Source organism: Lithobates pipiens, unplaced genomic scaffold (assembly GCF_037356315.1).
Source record: "Lithobates pipiens isolate NorthernLeopardFrog02 unplaced genomic scaffold, aLitPip1_a1.2 Scaffold_22, whole genome shotgun sequence".
In the NCBI taxonomy this organism is placed as follows: Eukaryota; Metazoa; Chordata; class Amphibia; order Anura; family Ranidae; genus Lithobates; species Lithobates pipiens.
Genome location: NW_027507784.1, coordinates 47,004,603 through 47,026,725, shown reverse-complemented (window position 1 = coordinate 47,026,725; position 22,123 = coordinate 47,004,603). Strand labels below are relative to the sequence as shown.

Below are 22,123 nucleotides of genomic sequence, written 5' to 3'. Positions count from 1 at the left end.
CATAGCATTGTGTTATATCAGAAGAGAAGACATGGTGAGGAGCATAGTGACCTGTGCCCTATGTCTGTTCTCTGAAATGTGCACGGTGCAAGAGTCTTTTATTGTACATACAAATAATCCCTCTGTCACTATACTCCTATAGAGTCCTATCATCCCCATACGGCAATGAATGGCAATGTACAACATGTGATGACTCTGCGCGGCATGTGATCCTGTAATACTCTATTTACAATGAAGGAAACATTATTATTATAGGAGTACTAAGTAATACACCAATTATGGGGGAGCAAAGCTCTGTCCATGTCTGAGGAGCTCTGGGCTTCAGTATGAAAATACAAGTAGATGTGAATGGAAGGTTTCATTGTCTCATATAAAAATACAGATCGTCAATAAAAGAATTCATTCACAATTTTAGCTCCGATTTTTTTTTCATTTTACTATACCAGTAATGCATGGAATGCCTGTGTGCTGTCACATCCATATGTGTATTCTGCTTTAGACATATTGTTTTCACTCTGGTAGATATGTAGAGGACATTTACATACACAGCACTATCCGTGACTGCTACCTTAGTCACTGACTGAAGTGCTCTTCTCTCTACCAACTCTTCTGACCATTGAAACATGCTTTGAGGGAGGAGAGAGAGGGAGAGAGAAGAGAGAGGACAGAGAGAAGAGAGAGGACAGAGAGAAGAGAGAGGACAGAGAGAAGAGAGAGGACAGAGAGAAGAGAGAGGACAGAGAGAAGAGAGAGGACAGAGAGAAGAGAGAGGACAGAGAGAAGAGAGAGAAGGGAGAGGAGAGAGAGAAGAGAGAGAAGACAGAGAAGACAGAGAAGAGAGAGAAGGGAGGAGGGAGAAGAGAGAGAAGGGAGGAGGGAGAAGAGAGAGAAGGGAGGAGGGAGAAGAGAGAGAAGGGAGGAGGGAGAAGAGAGAGAAGGGAGGAGGAAGGAGGGAGAAGAGAGGAGAGGGAGGAGAGAGGAGAGAGGAGAGAGGAAGAGAGAGGAAGAGAGAGGAAGAGAGAGGAAGAGAGAGGAAGAGAGAGGAAGAGAGAGGAAGAGAGAGGAAGAGAGAGGAAGAGAGAGGAAGAGAGAGGAAGAGAGAGGAAGAGAGAGGAAGAGAGAGAAGGGAGAGAAGGGAGGAGGAGGGGGAAGAGAGAGAAGGGAGGAGGGGGGAAGAGAGAGAAGGGAGGAGGGAGAAGAGAGAGAAGGGAGGAGTGAGAAGAGAGAGAGAAGGGAGGAGTGAGAAGAGAGAGAGAAGGGAGGAGTGATAAGAGAGAGAGAGAAGGGAGGAGTGATAAGAGAGAGAGAGAAGGGAGGAGTGATAAGAGAGAGAGATAAGGGAGGAGTGATAAGAGAGAGAGAAGGGAGGAGTGATAAGAGAGAGAGAAGGGAGGAGGGAGGAGAAGAGAGAGAAGGGAGGAGGGAGGAGAAGAGAGAGAAGGGAGGAGGGAGGAGAAGAGAGAGAAGGGAGGAGGGAGAAGAGAGAGAAGGGAAGGGGAGCAGCTACACTCTGATGTCTTGGAAGTGAGCAGAGGACATCAATCAAGCAAAATGACAGGAAAGTGGGTGGATCCAGACTCCAGAGCCAGACCATTGGTGATATTCTGCTGTATGAAACTCTGTGGACCCTCCCACAGGTATTTAGCTTGATTTTTAACAGAAAGGGGGCACTTCTGAGAGGGCTGGAAGGAATTAAAGATATCAGCAAATCACAAAAATAGATGCAAGTAAAAAAATAATAATAAATAAATAAATAAATAAATAAATAAAAGGAAACCCATAATTCTCTTTTAAACATTATTGTTGCCACAATAGCCCAGGTAACTTTTAAGCTTAAAAATAAATAAATAAAAATCATTTACTGTAAAAGCTTCACTCCTAAAGTGCGTTTTTGTATACATTCAAGGCCCTGGAGCCCAACCTGTGGCCCTTGGTCACTTTTTTACAGCCCCCGCGACCCCTGCAGACACGAATCTATGTTTCCCTATTGTCTTGTTATAATAGTGATTTCTAGCCTTCTCATGTAATATGTCTCCAGTCTATGACTGTCACCTGAAGCATGCAAAAACTAGCATGTTCACAGTCTCCGACAGTCTTCTGCAGCATGACTGCAGGTTCTCACCACTTTTTGTATCATGTTTGCAATCTTTGACCATCTCCTTCATTATTTCCACAGTCTATGACCATATCTTGCATCATCCCCAGAGTGACTAGCTTTGATGAAGGCTTCTTAGCCGAAACGCATCAGCGTATATAGCCTGTACCCATGTAACCAATAAAGGACTTTTATTCAAGAGCATCAGAGTTGCCAGCCCTTTTTGATTTAAATATTCTGTTGTGTGTCTGCTAACCATTTGCCAACCAAAAACAGTACTTTTACTGCGGGCAGCCGGCATAGGCAGGCTGGATCATGTACATGCAGGTCATCCAGCCAGTACCGGGTTAAGGGTGCGCAGTAATGTGTTTTTTTGTTTTGTTTTGTTTTTTAACATATAGTCACCAGTCATTTTCCTTGATCACTGCCAGACCAGTCATATATGAAGACACTGCACGTGTGACAGTAGGTATAAAAATAAAAAAAATAAAAAAATTTTTTTTTTTTTTAATTCTTGATTTTCAAAAAATTTGGCCTACATTTATGAAGAAATGTTATTTTATTGGATATGGTTTTAGAACAGAATATCATTTTTTTTTGTTTTATATAGCAAAAACTAAAAGAATAAAACAAAAAGAAAAAAACATTTCTCTAGTAAAAAGATAATAGGAGCTTAGACTTTAATACCTTCTGACAGTCAAGGAAATATGCACGAATAACAAACTGAGATAGTTTGGGTTGATTACTCTACCAGTATATCTTTGGACTGTGGCAGGGAACATTAGCAGCTAGGGAAAGCAAATATAAATTCTGCACAGATACTGTACATAGTGGGATTTGAACTCAGGAGGATCTCAATACTGTATGGCAAGAATGACAGCGACTTCGTACATTTAAACGGCATTTTGTACCATAGGATTTATGTTTGGCACAAGCTCATTTCATATACTTTCATGATGTGAATACTCTAAACTACATACTCCCTACATAACCATTTCCAATGCTCTTGTTCATAAATTATGCATAACACAGGCTTCATGTGGCAGGAGTAACACAGTGTAGTAAACACAGCTGAGCACAAAGCAACGATTATCAGACTAAACACCAGCAACCACTTCCCTCCAGCCCACCAGAAACCACATTACTACAACAATATACTTACTCTAAAGGACATTTCAATGTTCTCTCCTCCCCAGATTTCCATATCTTCATCGTAACTTCCGATGTGCTCAAAATATTCCTTGGAGATTGAGAAAAGGCCCCCAGCAAATGTTGGTGTCCTGTATAAATGGAGGAAATTAAAACAAATCTGTGACAATGACATAGAAGGACCAAAACACAACAGAAATCATCTTTAGGAAGAGGATTTGCAGTTTTAATATTATAGGATGTTAAAAAAAAAAAAAAAATATATATATATATATATATATATATATATATATATATATATATATATATATATACACACACACACACACACACACACACACACACACACACACACACACACAATATACAGTTGTGCTCATAAGTTTACATACCCTGGCAGAATTTATGATTTCTTGGCCCTTTTTCAGAGAATATGAATAACACAAAAACTTTTCTTTCACTCATGGTTAGTGTTTGGCTGAAGCAATTTATTATTAATCAACCGTGTTTACTATTTTTAAGTCATAATCACAACAGAAACCACCAAAATGACCCTGATCAAAAGTTTACATATCCTGGTGATTTTGGCCTGATAACATGCACACAAGTTGACACAAAGGGGTTTGAATGGCTATTAAAAAGGTAACCATCGCGTCACCTGTGATCTGTTTGCTTGTAATTAGTGTGTGTAATATTATATATATATATATATATATATATATATATATATATATATATATATATATATATATATATATATATGGCAATGAGTGTCTGGACTCCTGACAGACCCTTGCATCTTTCATCCAGTGCGGCACTGACATTTCATGGGGAAAGCAAAAAAAAATTGTCAAAAAGGATCTGTGGGAAAAGGTAGTTGAACTGTATAAAACAGGAAAAAAAGATATAAAAAAAAAAAAAAAAAGATATCAAAGGAACTGAGAATGCCAATCAGCAGTGTTGAAACTCTAATGAAGAAGTGGAAAATGCGTGGTTTGGTTTCATCAGAACCCCTGTCAGGTAGACCAACTAAATATTTCAGCCACAACTGCCAGGAAAATCGTTTAGGATGCAAAGAAAAACTCACAAATAACTTCAGGTGAAATACAGGACTCTCTGAAAACATGTGGTGCGGCTGATTCAAGATGCACAAAAAAGGAGCCACGTGAAGAATGATGGGATGCATTGTCGAGCCGCCAGAAGTACGCCAAACAAAGCCTCAAGCCTTCTGGCACAAAGTCATTTGGAGTGAGGAGACCAAAATTGAGCTTTTTTGGCCACAACCATGAACACTACATTTGGAGAGGAGTCAACAAGGCCTATGATGAAAAGGTACACCATTCCTACTGTGAAACCCGGAGGTGGATGGCTAATGTTTTGGGGATGTGTGAGCTACAAAAAGGCACAGGAAATTTGGTCAAAATTGATGGCAAGATGAAGGCAATAGGTTATCAAAAAATGCTGGAGGAACACTTCTATTATCAGCCAGGAAGCTGCGCATGGGACGTACTTGGACATTCCAATATAATAATGGCCAAGTCGACCTGTCATTGGCTACAGCAGAATAAAAGTAAAGGTTCTGGAGTGGTCATCTCAGTCTCCTGACCTCAATATAATTGAGCCACTCTGGGGGGGGGGATCTCAAAAACGTGCAAGACAGCCCAAGAATTTACTTGGCTTTTTGCTAAGAAGAGTGGGCTGCTTTACCATCTGAGAAGATAAAGAGCCTCATCCACAAATACCACAAAAGACTTCAAGCTGTCATTGATGTTAAAGGGGGTAACACAGAGTATTAAGAACTGGGGTATATAAACTTTTGATCAGGGTCATTTGGGTAGTTTTTGCTGCGATTATGATTTAAAAAGAGTAAAACAAAGTTGATTGATAATAAATGGCATCAGCCAAACACTAACCATGAGTGAAAGAAAAGTTTTTGTGTTATTCATACTCTCTGAAAAATGGCCAAGAAATCATAAATTCTGCCAGGGTATGTAAACTTATGAGCACATCTGTACATACACTGATGAGCCATAACATCATGACGACCAACAGACAAGGTTGTAAGGGTAGGGTAGTGGTTGTCACTCCCTCCATGTTACCCTCCTTGTTGGGCGCGAAGCAAGGGTCACATGAGGATCCTACCCCAGGGTGGATTCTTCTGGGCTATGCTAGGCACTTTGTTACAGTGTCACTTTGCTGCGCACATAGGGTACCTTAGGTTGTGTCATCTTCATCAATGCCCTGGGACAAGGTTGAGGCTTCCGTGAGGGAACACTCAACCTTAAAATCTTAAGGCGGGCCTCCACTCTTAAATAGGGTACACACCACAAGAACATCAGGCGAATGTACAAAAATTCTTGTACGACAAAGGCTTTTTTTTTTATCGTTTATCATTTTTGATCATGCGCAGTCTTTCTCTTCTGATTTTTATTAAACGAAAACTTTGCACATTAAATGAAAATTGTGCGTTCTGTTCCCATACAAGAAAGACCGTGGAGTTTGTCCCTTTGTAAATTTTTGTTCGGAAGGTTGGAATCTGCTGTCAAAAGTTGTCTACACACCATCGGAAAATCGTACGATTGATTCTTGAACGAAAATGTTTGCCGATTTTCTTATAGTGTGTACGAACCTTTAGGCTAGGTTCACACTATTGCGATGCGGGAACGCCGCGAATCCGCGGCGTTTTCCCGCATCGCATACCTCCCGCCGGCAGTTCACACTGCCCTATGCGGACGGCTGGGGGTGTCAATGTTATGTTAATGACACCCCCAGATCCGTCGGCATATCGCAGTGCGATCTGCCGACTCGCACAGGAATCGGATCGCATGGTGTGAACCCCCATGCGATCCGATTCCGTTGCGGACCCAAAAAAGGGTCCTGTGCGAGTTTGCTGCGGGACAGCTGCGAGTTCAGCCATACTATCTGTATGGCTGAACTCGCAGTGCTACGGAGATCGGATGTGATTTGCTGTGCGAATCACATCCGGATCTCCCCCCGCAGCAGTGTGAACCCAGCCTTAAAGAATGTACACCATGCACACTGACACTAACGGTTTCCCTGTTAATTCCCAGTTCACCATGACAATGCACACCTTCTCTGTAATCTGCATTTAGGAGGGACTTGCTGAGCCAAAGTCCACAGCCTCCTGTCCAACGTTTTCCACTAATAGTCCCCAGTAGCAAAGTAGGCCCCACCATGCAATCAACGGGCTCCAGACATGTGCTCAGCTTAACTCTTGGTTGCCGCTCTTGCACACAGCCTTGCTTTGTAGGCATCTTGGCGATTCCTACTACCCATGCAGAGTTTCAAGAATTTTAACTGGGTGTTATTCATTTTATTTTTTTTCGCTGATTGAATGTATACTGCCATGCTAATGAGGATCATGTGCTTCTGTATTCTTCATGTTTGATCTCTCCTGCCTTTGGAGCCTGTGTGCTGTAGACTAACCTCTCCTGTGCTGGAAGACACTGGTATGGGGATCTTCCCCTTTTTGACCATTTCTTAAATCAGGCGTGATCATATGGACCATTTATTAGGGCAGATTTTGCTTTATATAAGATGCAGATACCTATGGAGGTCTGTGATCATTTTAATCATCTAGAATTTCTCTCTTTGCAAAGTTTCATATTGTCCAAGAACTGCATTAGAACACCTCTGGGCCTCCATGGTCTAAGGCAGCGATTCTCAACCAGGGTTCCTCCAGAGGTTGCTAGGGGTTCCTTCAGCATTGGGCAATTTCTGACTCTCAGATAAGTTCCCACTCACGCCATTGATCTTTTTAGCTATCTGTAAGGAGGTAATTCTTCCCACACCACAAGTGTAAGGATCATTCTTCCCACTGACCACCACACTAATGTATCATGAGTTATAGATTTCAAATTTTTAGCAGGGGTTACCCGAGACCAGAGAACTATTTGAGGGGTTCCTCTGTGTTGAAAAGGTTGAGAAAGGCTGGTCTAAGGCATATTCACAATTGTAATGAGTTGCTATGTAATAACATGGCTCATTCATGTTTTAAACCCTTTCTTATAATTTATACATGTTTTCACACAACTTTCACCTAGAAGTGACACATGTTCCCAAATAGGTCAAATTAGAAAGATGTGTGAATCCTGGGTGAAAGCTGTGTAGAAATATCTATGAAAACGCTCACTTAAATATGACTCATAATTCTGAAATCTTAAATACTTTTAAATCCCATTTGTTGACACACATTGTATTTACATTATACCAGTAATCTCATGATGGTTTCTTACTTTATTGCATAGGTTTCATCTTTCCTCTTCTTGTTTTCAGAACTGGGCACGCTTTCCCATCCAAATGACAGACCCCAGTCAAAGTTCCCCCGATTGCGGTTATTTCCATATGGGGAAGGGTTGACAAACTCAAATGTATTGAGATCAATGGTGGCAATATCTGGGCTCACCACCGCAGTGTAGTTCTCAGCAATTCTTGACAGTAATGGCTCCAGCCAACCATGGTAACACTCGCCTGGAACAAGCAGAGGATGTGTACTATGAACTATGTGAATTATGCTTTCCTTCTCTTTTCACAATGAAGACTGCGAGGTGCTTCACAAGCACAACTTGATCTCTTCAGTCACTGGAATTGCTTTGCACTTATAATTGCGGTTTTGTGTTCTCAAAATTTTATGTTGAAAACCTGTAATGGATGTGCTGAGCCTTTCATTACAAGTCCTCTTCAGTAAAATATAAAAGCAGCTGGACATTTACAGCAACTAAAAAAGTTCAGTATGCCTAAATACAAGACATGCCTATTACCGCAGTTATAGAGGGAAAGATAAAGAATACATCACTTTATTAAATGGTAGGAGCCCTGGAAGAAGGGGTAAACATATGCAATAGGGGCCAATAAATATAATGCTACTAAGCCCCTGGGTCAGTCTTAAACAGACCTTGAAATATCATAAACTGGCTTCAGAAAGGTATAACAAGAGGATCCAGGGAAGGGGCTCAGGAACCCAAATACCTGGCATGTTCCATTAAGTAAATGTCAACCAAGGCTTACATGGTGGCACTCCGGCATGTTGCTGCCCCTCTTTACCTCCCAATTGGTAATGGAAGCCACCAATCATGGTAAGTGACCAACAGGGTGGTGCATAGTTGCCAACAGTCCCTAATTGCCCAGTACATTAATGGAAAACCGACTGATGTCCCAGTCAGACCTTGTCCCGGGCAGAATCACAAAGACTAAAAAGAAAAAAAAACAAAAACATATGGACAACCTAACTGCTTAGAAACCACCATGACCTTGGCTGCTACTTTGCACCATTGATCGCAAACTCCCCACTTTACCAGCCAATCAGGATAAAGCTGACCCCCCTGCCCAGAGGTATTATAAAAGAAAAAAAAAAAACTTTACTTACTGATTTTAAATTAAGAGAGAAAATTACTTTTTATATCACTTTGCAAAACAATCATTCTGTACTCACAGTGTGCATCCAAAAAGGTCAATGTGTCCCCTGTTGCAACAGCGGCGCCCAACAGTCTGGCTGAAATAAGCCCCTTTCTTTCTTTTTGTCTGACCACTTTCACAAGCTGCAGAGGTTTCACATAGTCATCCAGCTTATCCTTCAAGTAATCTTCCAAAGACAAAAATAAAAAAGATGTTAAAATCAAACTTGCAACAAAATGTCAAAAAAAGACAATTTTAGTTCAAATCCTGATGTTTTCAAAAAATGAAAGTGTCTAAACCACCTTTTTGTAATATAAAAAGAATGCTGTAAAAAGGGTTGCTGAGACTAAAAAAGTCTGGCTCTCAGTGTCCAATCAGGAAATAATCCAATCAGGTTATTTATCCACGGGGGGGAGTAAGCTGCCACAAGGATGCCGGAACTGTCAGCTTCCACCTATTAAGGTAAATCTAGAGGCAGGGCTACATGCCTGCACTCTGGGGGGGGGGGATACCTTCCCTTATCCACACTCTGAACTGGAGGCTGGGGTACAGTAACAGTGAGCGACTGGGTCAAAAGCTTATGTAAAACAGTGGCAGTGACGGTAGTATACCAACACATAGCACTCACTGTGTTGGAGATAAGGGAAATAAGACAGAATGAAAATCCTTGTCCATTTTCTGATCTAGGTTCCTGTGCCCTAATACTTATATGCTTGATTTTGGCAACTAGACACTAAGCCTAAAAATCTCTCCACATATTTGACGAGTCCCTATGCTTTATACTCTGATTAAAACCTGCATTTTATGTTTCTATGTTGCTTAACCTTGTCATTGAGGGCTGTGTCACTATCAGTTCATCGATTGTGTGGCTGCCCTTGTATTTTCTTGTCAGATTTTGTTACTTTGCCATTTTTTATTTTCATACTGAATAAAAAGATTATGAAACCCCCCCCCAAAAAAATCCTTGTCCAAATACTAAATCCTTGGAAAGTTTTAGCAATACACAAACTCTACCTCTCTGTAAAATCCCAAACATGAACAGTCATGCAATGCAACTGCTTATTTTTAGGGATGCACAATTAGTGGTCAAAAGTCTATGCATTCCAAATCACTTATTATGGTCTATGATCAGCTTTAGACTAGGAACCCTTATCATCTTTTAGCAGCAGGTTTGGATGGGGAGTGCTTAAAAAACAACTCTAAAGCCTTAGTACAACAATGTCCTTTTGTGAATTGTGTATTTTTTACCCCCCAAAACAGAATATAGCCATCAGATATTGTGTTAAATTTAAACCTGGCTTAGGTGTTAAACATTTTGGAAGTAAAGCTGTACTCCATTCAACAAAAATACCATAACAGACTAAACCCATCTTTAGAGTAATTTGTAATACAAGTAATTCAAAATACAATATATGTTACAATGATGCAAAACCAAATTTGTTTTTTTAAGGTCCAATTAACTTACCATCTGTGCTGGCATCATCCACCATAATAATTTCTTTGAGAAGAATGGCCGGTGATGTGTATATAACACTGTATACAGTGCGCAGAAGAGTAGACCAGGCCTCATTGTGGAACACAATTATGATGCTAGTCGTTGGCATAGGTGGACAGCGCTTAAACTTCTGTTCAATACACCTACATGGAATAGAACAGGAATAGCTACGTAACATCACAGGAAATTGTACTATGGTTTTTGTATACAAAAAGTAAAAAAAAAAAAAAAAAAAAAAAAAAAAAAACAATGTTATTCAAGCAGGGTTTTTTTACCTAGTAGTTATTAAATAAAAGAAATATATAAGACCTTCATGTGTTCATAAATACAGCAGATTCCATTCATTACTGACTTGTTCTGGATTAGGTGGAATTATCTTTTAAAGGATGATAAAACAGTATACCCCAGTCCACTCCTCAGTAGGAGGAAGGAATGTATCCACTGTGCTATATACTGTAGGATTCTGTATTCATAGTGCAAGATAATATATCTCATCTATGGCCTGAGCCTTGTCCCATCTCAAGGCAAACACACACAACTTGGTTTAAAGGACATTATATAAAAGTGCCATCACATGAATATAGATATCTCACCAAGAAACCAAAAGTTGCCAGGTGGTAGTCAAATCCAAGGGTGGCTTTTATAAAAATTCTCTTGTAGCCCTCGAAGGTTCTCTTGCAACTTGTAGCAAAATTATTATCGCTATGTCTTTAACCAATTGCAACAAAAACAACCTTAGCAAAAAAGTGAAGCTATATTACAAGCACCTATATTAAGATTTAAAAAAGCCAACTTGTCCGGAGCCTCTGCTTCCCATTCTTGCAATGCAAACCACCCATTATCTTTTAGTTGTCAGTAGTTTGGCTTTTTGGGATATTGCAGTACAGTGTTATACGGTGTTAGCCATACATAGTAGTACAAAACTAAAAATGTAGGCGATACCTTTCACATGGCTAACTGACCAAATATCTGAGGTGCAAGCTTTCAAAAACACTTTCCTTTTTCAGGCATGGTTTATTACCAAAGCCTTTGAATATCTAATCCTGAATTATCCACGGATTCCCAACTCCACCCATTAAAGTCTCTCTACTTCCTACTCTTTTTAGGTTTATTAGTTATGCTGTGCATTCAGCAGTAGGTATTGCATAGAGTTTTGAGCAGCGGGAGGATACACTACATACTAAAAGTTATTGGCAAGGGTTTCCAATCTTAGCAAGAGGCACTATGGAATCGTTGGAGGGTTGAAGGACAGCCAGATAACTAGCATTTTTAGGAGGCAGAAGAAAATGAACAGCAGGGCACTGAGGTCAGTATCAAATAAAAATCACTTTATTAAAATAAGCAGCACACTTTGACGTTCGCATGAAACAGCATGGATAAGGAATACCGGAGACCAAGCATTTGAAAAAGAGGGTGAAGTCCCCGGAAATTGACAGCTGTCATACTAGTGTGTAACTAAGAAAGCCGCCATGCATATCCATACCTTGAGCTAGCTGGCTCCCTGACATCCTCGTTCCTTACACATGCTGTTTCATGCCAACTTAAATTTAGGTGTGCTGCTTATTTTAATAAAGTGATTTTAGTTTGATACTGACCTCAGTGCCCTGCCGTTCATTTCTTTTACGTTGAGTTGATCCTAACCAGATCTTCTGTGGGAGATGCAGAGGTTCCAGTCTCGGTCCCTTCTCCTGCTCAGCCAACTATCCATTCATCCAGTTACCTCATCCCTTTCTCTAATCTGTTTATGGTCTAAAGATACAGATGAAAGTTCCAATAGACCAAGTGCACTTCTCCTAGGAGTGCCATATGTACTGTATCCTTTCATACACCACGTGTATAGACCATAGACCACGTGATCTCCCCGGCTGCCATCAGAGGGAGATCATGTCCCCTTCCCGAGCAGCCATCCATCGGAGCTGGAAAGCGGCCGCGAATCACGTGACCAGCCTGAAGACGGCCAAAAAATAAATAAATAAAAATCGGTATTTACACTGCTCATTTTTAAAAATGCTTTACACAGTGTGCTATGCCAGCTTTTAATAGAGGGGCTGCCATAGACTTATACAAATAGGTTCACAAACTCTTTAAAGTGTCCTTAAAGCTAAATGTTCTCATGTCTTGAATAGTATGGTGAGGGTTTGGAACCAGTCAGGTTTTAATTTCAGCCTATGTGTCCTACTAGGGAGATCCAATGCCTATCTGTCCTGGCGGCTATTGTCAACTGGACTGAAAGTGAAAGAAAATACAAAATTTTGAGCGGTTACCATAACAGAAAAGAGGGAAAAATATCTTCCAATAGGGACACATTTTCTGGCGACAGCTGTCTAAACAGGGCATTTTTCCAAATTTTGGAGAGATTTACGCCTCTGTTCTGTTAGGGAAAAATCTCTCCAATGAGACGCTCTAACCAAAATGAATAAAATAAGATTTGGCTTTAGATAGTCTATCATCTATTGTGTTGCCTAAAAATACATGACAATGTAACATGCCAATAATTCGATGTCGAGCATACTCAGGAGGCCTTGTGTCTGGTCCCAGGTCCCGATGTAATGAAATTCTGTCACTAGCAAAGGCATTGAAGCAATGCTTCTTTTCTCCTTGTTCCCTCTCTTCCTCCTCCGTAGGGGTGAGTTTGTCCATTTTAAATGGCTTTCCAGCAGCTCCTGGTGCATTTGGATCCTGAGGTGGACGCTCAAGGAAAGGCTTAAGTTCTGCCGCTGTGTAATATCCAGGTAAACACCGTCTTTTTCCGTCATCAAGCTGCTTTTCAGGCGCCTTGATCTGCATTTTTGGCATTGAGTCTTTAATGTTATTTACAGCATTCATTACCACGTCCAAGATCTTTTTTTTCTTCACATGGGAGCCATCATGTGCTGCAAGTTCGTCCATTTCTCGATCAACTACTTCTTTTTGTATTAAGAACACAAAAGCCATAAAAACGAGAGTGACGGCACCGAGCTTCCAGTGCATGAATCGCTGGCCTAGAACCAGCCTTTTAAAGTTTGACATGTTTATTTTTGAGATCGTCAAACAACAAGGAGAAAATGTAATCTACAGAGTAGCCATTATGTTCGGGGTAACGTCATCTTCCAAGATCTATAAAACAAAAGATTTTTAAAAGGACTTAAAATATACAAAGTAGCAAAACAAAAAGAAATGGTGAAATCCAACACTCAGGCCAAGGCCCACATCATAATAGTCTGCTGTCTGATGCCAAACTTCAAGTAAAACTCTATCCAAAAAAAAAAAAAAGAAGTTTTGCCTAGAGTACGGGAGGGTTAAAACCCCTGTAAGGTTTATTTTTTTGCCATCTTTGTCCCACTGGGGAGATTTACCTTCACTCTCTGCCCCATAGCCAAACAGGAAGTGAGAGGAAATCCCTGCAAATTAAAGGATTCTCTTGATGACCCCCCCCCCCCCCCCCAGGTCACCAGAAATAGTGCCCCAATTGGACGAGTTGCCCTCTATTACTTTATTGGAGACAACCCAAAATTTTGGATTTTCTTTTACGGACCAAGAGAGGGGGAATCCCCCAAATGGGGGCACAGACCACAATACAAACTGACAGGGGTTCTAATCCACCTCCACTCTATCCCAATAAAATAAAAAAAAAATAAAAAAAGAAGAAAAGAAGAAGGAAGAAGTTTTACCTTTAGTTATACTTTCAGTTCTAACTAAACTGTAAAGACAACTGCAACCAATTTCTACTTTTCCAAGTCAGGACTTGCTCATTTCAGGAGTCCAACCCCCCCTTCCCCACCATCAGGGCTTGAGAATGAAAGCATAAATGGACTAGAAGTGAACTAGACCTTTACAAGCACAAGTCTTGTCAGCATCTGCCGAACCTGCTGACAAGACCTGTAATAGTGACACCAGAAGAACTACCATTGTGCCCACATTCACATTGGGCCCGTTTGGCATGCGATTTGACATGTCAAATCGCATGCCAAATCAGAGCCTACTGCTGGCAATATCATCATCCGAATTGGTGCAATGCTGACTTTGCAGCCTCGCACAGATTCCCAAAAGTATTTTCTGCACTACTTTTGGTGACTTCAGGGGGCAATTTCAATAGACATCTGTCCCTGAACCCACACAGATGTCTGCCAAATCACCGGCCGAAGTCGGACTGAAATGGCGGTTTGAAATTGTGCAAGTTCAGCTGAACTCGTAGGATTTCAAACCCGCCCTCAGTGTGAACGAGGGCTAAAAAGGTCCTGTTCACATCCAGTCTATTTATACGGTTTTCAATCTCAAGCCCTGATGAATGGGGCAGTTTTAGACTCCTGAAATGTGTTGGTTACTCTTTTTACCCCTCATCTTTATTGGAATAAAATCAGTGGTGTGATGCTTCAATTTACATTATTGTTATATTACAGTTCAAGTCAAAGAGACCATGGAGATCCTAGGGAGAGTAAAGGCTGCCTAAAAAAAAAAAAATCGATAAACATCTTAAGATAGCAATCCCAAGCAGATAATCTTACAGGTCTAACACTATTTTTGCACTTTCCTTAGAAATAAAAACATGACAGACTTGAAATCGTACCTACTATACATATATAGCATCAACCTCAGTGGCTTTTGACATTTCTGGCAGTGCTGAATGCCCAAGTCCCCCGCTGCATGCTATGGTACCATCGTCCAACATCAACACCAGCAACCTAGTGGTTAGAGGATGGAGCTTCAGCAGTGCTGGAAATGGAGGGGGGAGGTAGGAGAGACAGGCTGCTGGAGCAGGGTTGCCAACTGTCAGTAAATTTACTCAGTTTGTAAAAATCTGTGAATTTTACAGCCATCTGTACATATCAGGGACTAATAATTTGTCATGCTGTGCTTTTTAAGTGTAAACCAGGCAAAATTACTTGTCATGGGTATTTTCGGCGTTTCCTATATGGTGTTTATAGTGTTTAAATATTAATCGTCTTATTTTTTTAGGTTGTCAGTAAAAATTGTGCTCCATCAGTAAATGTTTCATGTTTTGTCAGTTAAAAAAAAAAAAAACATTGGAAGGTAACGCTGCACTGGAGAGGTACATCTTTTAATTTCAAGGAACAGTCATTGAGAATTTTTTAAGGCTAGATTCACACCTATGCAGGTTGCAATTGATTCGTTTTCCCGGTACATTTTAATGGATTTTTGATGAGTTTTGCGCTTGTAGGAGGTGTGTTGTCATGAGGGAGGAACCAGAAAAAAAAAAAACACAACCTGCTGTGGGCAAGAGAGTCTTTGACCCTTTCCAAAAAACGCACTGGGTGAAAAACGCACAAATGTGAACATGACCCATAGGAAATCATGTTAAAATATAGACTGTAGTGCGTTTCTGCAAAACGGAAAATGCACTGCAAAACACATAGGTGTGAACCTAGTCTCCAGCCAAAAAAAAAAATATATATATATATATATATATATATATATATATATATATATATATATATATATAAAATAATATATACACACACATACATATATATATATATATATATATATATATATATATATACACACATATACACACACACACACACACACTTCCAGTTCTTTCCTACCAGCCACAACACTGCAAGGGTTAAATGCTTGTGAATACTAGCAGCAGGGGTCTCTTGTCCAAGGCGAATCGCCCGCCGGTCACGCGCTGATGTCAAATACAATGCAGGACCAATAGTCTTACATTTTACATGAAGCAAGAGAGAAGAGGGCGTGCTAGAGCCCACTTTAGCAAGGAATAAGGTAAAGGAGTGTAAACTGCCATTGATGACTTCTCCAGCTAAAAAAGGCAGTTGCCTGGCTGTCACGATGAGGTCTTCAATCTGTTGAATCTTAGCCCTATAATATTTATACAGATTAGGTAGTTTAGCTTCTCTCAGAGCCGGTTCACACAGGGGCAACATGACTTTCAACATGACTTTTGGAGGCAACTTGGACACGACTTGGGGCGACATACAACACGACTTTAAGTCGCCCGAGGCCAGGCGACTTTTGCCGTGGCCAATCAGAGAATGAGCTCTCAAGGGGGAACTCCACGCCAATTTTTTGGGAAAAAAAAAAATGGCGTGGGTTCCCCCTCCGAGAGCATACCAGGCCCTTAGCTCTGGTATGGATTTTAAGGGGAACTCCCTATGCCGAAAAAAAATGCCCCCCCATCCATACCAGACCCTTATCTGAGCACACTACCCGGCAGGCCAGGAAAGGACAAGGTGCTTTGGGGTGGGGGGATGGGGGTGCTCGCTCGTCCCCACCCCCTTTCCTTGCCGGTCGGGTAGCGCGCTTGGATAAGGGTCTGGTATGGAATCTGGGGGGACCCCCCACGCCATTTTTTCGGCATAGGGGGTTCCCCTTAAAATCCATACCAGACCTAAGGGCCTGGTATGCTCTCGGAGGTGGAACCCACACCAAATTTTTTTTAATAAATTTGGCGTGGAGTTCCCTCTTGAGAGCTGATAATTCTGTGAGAGTCGCCTCCGTACAGACGGAGATCCGACTTGGAGGCGACCTCCATTGAAATCAATGGGTACCAGTCGCCTACAAGTCGGATTGAAGTAGTACAGGAATCTTTTCTGAAGTCGGAGAGACTTCAGTAGTGTGCATTAAGACGGCTCTCATTCACTTACGTTGATTTTTACATGTAGCGCGACTTAAGGCGACTAGGGGCGACCTGAAGTCGGATCTGAGTCGCCCCTGTGTGAACCGGCTCTCAGACATCACTGACTACTTCTGTGACTCAAAGTACTTAAAGCCAAAGATAGCCAAGCAAATAGTATTTCCAGGAGTTCAGCAATGGCAGCCTACATATTTCTTTCATGAAAGTTTTCTATAAATAGGTGTAAATAGGTAGACATTAATGAAGTCATTAAGTAATTACGTTATTAAGTAGCTAACGCAAGTTAAACCTTCTAGATTAGCATTTCTCCATAAGCCACCCTTTAACATTTATTAAAATAAAGTTTTCAGTGATTCATGTGAAAGTCATGAAGCGTATTAATTCCCAGAATAAGATATCTGCATGACTGTGACAACCCATTATATACAGAAGGAATACGCTGAATAAACAGGTGTGGCCATTTAGCACAGCTCCACATCTGCTCTACACAAGGCTATGCTGATTGTAGACTCGTATGACCTTTATAATGACTGAATTTGCAGTAATTAAAGAACACGAGCCTCCCTAATATATGATTAACTTGAAAATAAATGCAGTTCTATATGTTTTAGGCTTGTAGACACAGAAAAAACGGCTGTAATCTGAAACAAGAATTCAGCTGCGTGGAACCACCAGCGAAGAAAATGACAAGGCATTTACAGCTCAGCCCCAAGCTATATCACCAACCTCATCTCAGAATATCACCCAAACCGTCCACGTCGCTCTTCCCAAGACTTTCTGCTCTCTAGCTCCCTCATTACTTTTTCCTGTGCCCACCTCCAGGAGTTCTCCAGAGCCTCTTTCCTCCTCTGGAACTCCCTACCCTAATCTGTCCTCCTACCCCATCCTCCTTTAGGCGATCCCTGAAATATCATCTCTTCAGAGAAGACTATCCCACCTCCACCTCAAAACTGTACTTCTACCTTCTCCATCAGCTCAACCTTCACAGTTATTATAATTTGAACCACTTGCCCCTCCCTTTTACACTGTAAGCTCTCACAAACTGAGCCCTCTAAACCTGTTTGCATCCTTGTCTTGTAACATATGAAAGCACTATATAAATCCTGTATAATAATAAGACTCAAAGTGGTTCTATTGCCAGCAATAGGTGTTTTTTTTTATCTTAATGCATTCTAATAAAAACCTTCTGTGTGCTGCAGCCCCTTTCAGTCCCCCTAATACTTACCTGAGCCCAATCTCTATCCAGCAATGTCGTACAAGAGTCTTGGCTGTCCAGAACTCTCCTTCCTCATTGGCTAAGACAGCAGTGGGCACTATTGACTGGTGTCAAAGTCAATGAGCCAATGAGGAGATAGGGGGTGGGGGGTCAAGCCATTGCTCCGGAGCTTGAATGGACACACAGTGCAGTGGCTTGGCTCAGATTCCCCTCATAGCAAGCTGCTTTCCGTGGGGGCACTTGGCAGGAGGGAGGAGCCAGGAGCGCCGATGAGAGAACCGAGAAGAGGAGGATCTGGGCTGCTCTGTGCAAAAACCTCTATACAGAGTATGACATGTTTGTTTGTTTTTTCGTTTTGTTTTTTCAACTCTTTTTTATTGACAAGATGTACAAAAGGAAAGAATGTTGTTACAATGACCAAGGTCCTCAACATGAGCACAATGAAAATACAGTTCATTATACAATTACAGCTATATATACAGAATTCAATGATACATTCTTCACATAAAACGGATGACATGCAGTCACTTATTAGCGAAGTATTGGTGAGTCGGGCACCAGACAAAACTATCAGGCATGGAGGTATGAGCACGTCTAGATTTATAAACCAAGTATAGGCTCTAAGTTCTAAGGTAGTTGTGAGAGTGGATGAACACCGACGGGTTCCACTCCTCATTTAGTGGGGCAGCCCCTATGCTCAAAATAGAATTTTTTTCAAATGGGAGGCGCTGTCCGGTAGATGGAGGCGAAGCTCGATTCCATTTAATCGCTATGGCCTTGCAATTGTTTCTCTCAACAGAATTCTAGTGAATTTTGGCCACTGTTCCTCATCTAGAATACCCAACAAACAGATCTGTGGAGTACATGGCACCGGAACAGATACAATTTGGGATAATATTGTAAGTACCTTTTTCCAAGGTGGGAGTAAACATCAGAGATTAAGCCCTTGGGGTCCTGAGACCTGGGTGAATTAATTACAAAAACTGGGCTTGTAAAGCGTAGCGAACCTGTAGGTACCGGTAGAACACTGTCTGTGGGAGATTATACTTTCTTTGTAAATCAGCATGTTTTTTATTTTTACCAAAAAAAAAACCTTTAATCACTTCCGGGCCGGCTCACGCCGATATACGTCGGCACTTTGAAGGGGGGGGGGGTAGCGTTATGGCAGCAGCTAGCTGCCATAACCCCGGTATCCTCTTCATCAGTGAGTGGTCCGGTATCAGATAAAAGTGGTCTCTACAACGGATTCTCCGGTGCCCTCCGCCGCTTACCAGAGCAGTCAGTAGCGGCGGAGGTGATCGGGTCCTCCTCCTGGCTTGGTATGGAGACGAGTGAGGGGAAGATGGCCCCCACCTGTCTCCATACCATTGCAGGGCGGATGACAATTTTGTTTTTTTTTGTTTTTTTTGCATTTTAGTGTAAATATTTAAGAGGTCCCGTCATGCTTTTTTATTTTTTATTCTTTTCCTTGTAATAGGAATAAAAGTGACAGTTTTTAAAAAGAACAGTGTAAAAAAAAAAAAAACCTACATATGAAAATGGTTATCAAACCACACATGTGAGGTATCAGCGCGATTAGTAGAGCGAGAGCAATAATTCTACCCCTAGACCTCCTCTGTAACACAAAACATGCAACCTTTAGAATTTTTTTAAACGTCGCCTATGGAGATTTTGAAAGGTAAAAGTTTGTCACCATCCCATGAGCGGGCACAATTTTGTAGCATGACATGTTGGGTATTAATTTACTTAAAAAAAAAAAAAAAAAAAAAAAATAGGGCTAACTTTACTGATGTCTTTTTTTAATTCAAAAAAGGATTAAAACCCCTATCAGGTTACTTTTGTTAGTGTTCATGCTGAGAAGATTTCCCTTCACTCCATCTTAAAAATGTAAGATTATGCCAGGAAACTCTCGTCAAACTTAAAAGAAAGCCATCTTAGACAGTTATTAGAATATTTGTCCGTACTGGAAGATTTTTCTTCACCTCTTTCTCTCATTAAAAAAAAAAAATGTAGGCTCTCCCCTTACTTTCTGTTTCAGGGACAAAGTTAACCAAGCCAAACAGAGGGGCGACTCTCCCCAGACAATGCTGCGACAACATCATCTAGAGCCCAGGGCAAACATGCCAAATTGCCCCCAACCCCCCATCCCCTGGCACAAATCCTCTCATTTTTCATGTGCCATCAGCATAAATCCACCCCCTCCCTGAAATAAATTCCCCCCTCCTAGTATAAATCCTCTACCCCTCAAATGTGGCCTCTGAGCACAAATCCCCCCCACTCCAAATCCCACCCTCTCAGCAAAAAGTCTGCCTAATCCCCCATCCTAGCACAAAATCAACACCCCCCCCCTAAGTTTCCGCTCTTATCACAAATACCCCCAATCATCCATCCTAACATAAATCCCCTCACCACTACCATATTAAATTTCCTAGCTAATTCCCTCTCCTAGCTCAAATCTTCTTTCCCCAGCCCAACAAAAATCCCCTCAATTCACTACTCCTAGCACACCTCCCCAAATTTCCTCTCCTAAAACAATTATCCCCTACCACCCCCAGCTTTTCCCCTCTCAAAACAAATCACCTCCCTCAACCTCCTTGTGGTACCCCCCATCTCACATGATACCACTGTGCCCAGGGCAACCAACCCTCCTGCCCATCCCTTGTCCGGGCCCTGTCCCCAGGGAATACACAGACCACAATTAAAACACGACAGAAGATATAATCCCGTAACATTATATCCAAAACAAAAAATAAATAAAAAATGTTGCCTTTACATTTGCGCAAGATAGGCATTAGCCTTTTACAGTGCCTTGAAAAAGTATTATGGGAGACAAATATGTGAAAAGTGTGGCATGCATTTGTATTCAGCCCCCCTAGGTCAATACTTTGTAGAACCACCTTTTGCTGTAATTACAGCCGCAACTCTTTTTGGGGGATGTCTCTACCAACTTTGCACATCTACAGAGTGAAATGTTTGCCCATTCATATTTGTCTCCCATAATCTTCCTATCAACTCTGACCAGATTCCCTGTCCCTGTGGAAGAAAAGCATTTGCACAACATGATGCTGCCTCCACCATGTTTCACAGTGGGGATGGTGTGTTCAGGGTGATGTGCAGTGTTAGTTTTCCGCCACACATAGCGTCTTGCTTTTAGGCCAAAAGTTGAATTTTGCTCTCATCTGACCAGAGCACCTTCTTCCACGTTTGCTGTGTCCCTAAATGGCTTCTCACAAACTGCAAATGGGACTTCTCATGGCTCTCTTTCAACAATGGCTTTCTTCTTGCCACTCTTCTACACAAGGCCAGATTTTTGGAGTGCACCACTAATAGTTGTCCTGTGGACAGATTCTTCCACCTGAGCTGTGGATCTCTGCAGGTCCTCCAGAGTTACCATAGGTCTCTTGGCTGCTTCTCTGATTAATGCTCTCCTTGTCCGGCCTGTCAGTTTAGGTGGACAGCTATGTCTTGGTAGGTTTGCAGTTGTGCCATACTCTTCAATGCATCATCTGAAAATGGAAACCGTGCTCCACGAGATGTCCAAAGAACCCCATGTTGAGGGCATGCAGCCTGGTACAACTCGGGGGGGGGGGGGGGGGCACTCGCTCGTCCCCACCCAGCCGGGCTGCGTGCTCAGATAAGGGTCGGATATGGACCTTGGGACCCCCATGCCGTTTTTTCGGCATAGGGCTTCCACTTTAAGTCCATACCAGGTGACAGGGCCAGCGAGGTGTCAATCTCACCGATGGAGGCAGCGACATTGACCTCCTTCGCTAGTCTCGTCTACCTGGAGCTGCGTTCAAAATTAACAGACTTTCCTCAGTCCGTTAATTTCAAACGTCCGGCCATAGTCCGGCGGTTTGTCCGCTGCACCTAGTCCACTGGAAAAGTCCGGCCTTGTGTGGGCAGGTCTGCAGGTTTGGAAAGTCCGGCAGACCTCCGCTTCAAAGTTCGGAGGTTTGTCCACCGGATAGTCCGATCGGGTGTACGTGGCATTACACACCTTTGGATGGCTTCACAGAACAGCTAAATTTATACTGAGATTAAAGTGCCAACAGGAGGACTCTATTTACCAATTAGGTGACTTCTGAAGGCAATCGATTCCACTACATGTTAGGGTATCAAAGTAAAGGGGCCTGTATACAAATGCACGCCACG

At 41.8% G+C, this 22,123-nt stretch overlaps 1 protein-coding gene across 1 annotated transcript in view; it reads right to left on the bottom strand.

Annotated features, from left to right (window-relative positions):
- Positions 1–22,123, bottom strand: part of GALNT3 (polypeptide N-acetylgalactosaminyltransferase 3) — a 95,192-nt gene that overhangs the window by 23,081 nt on the left and 49,988 nt on the right. Inside the window, exons 2-6 of the mRNA XM_077447552.1 lie at positions 12,667–13,250; positions 10,125–10,297; positions 8,697–8,846; positions 7,501–7,735; positions 3,258–3,375 (exon numbers count right to left, since the gene is read on the bottom strand). Of these exons, the coding sequence (XP_077303678.1) occupies positions 3,258–3,375; positions 7,501–7,735; positions 8,697–8,846; positions 10,125–10,297; positions 12,667–13,163 (1,173 nt within the window). The 5' untranslated portion in view covers positions 13,164–13,250. The remainder of the gene's footprint in view (positions 1–3,257; positions 3,376–7,500; positions 7,736–8,696; positions 8,847–10,124; positions 10,298–12,666; positions 13,251–22,123) is intronic.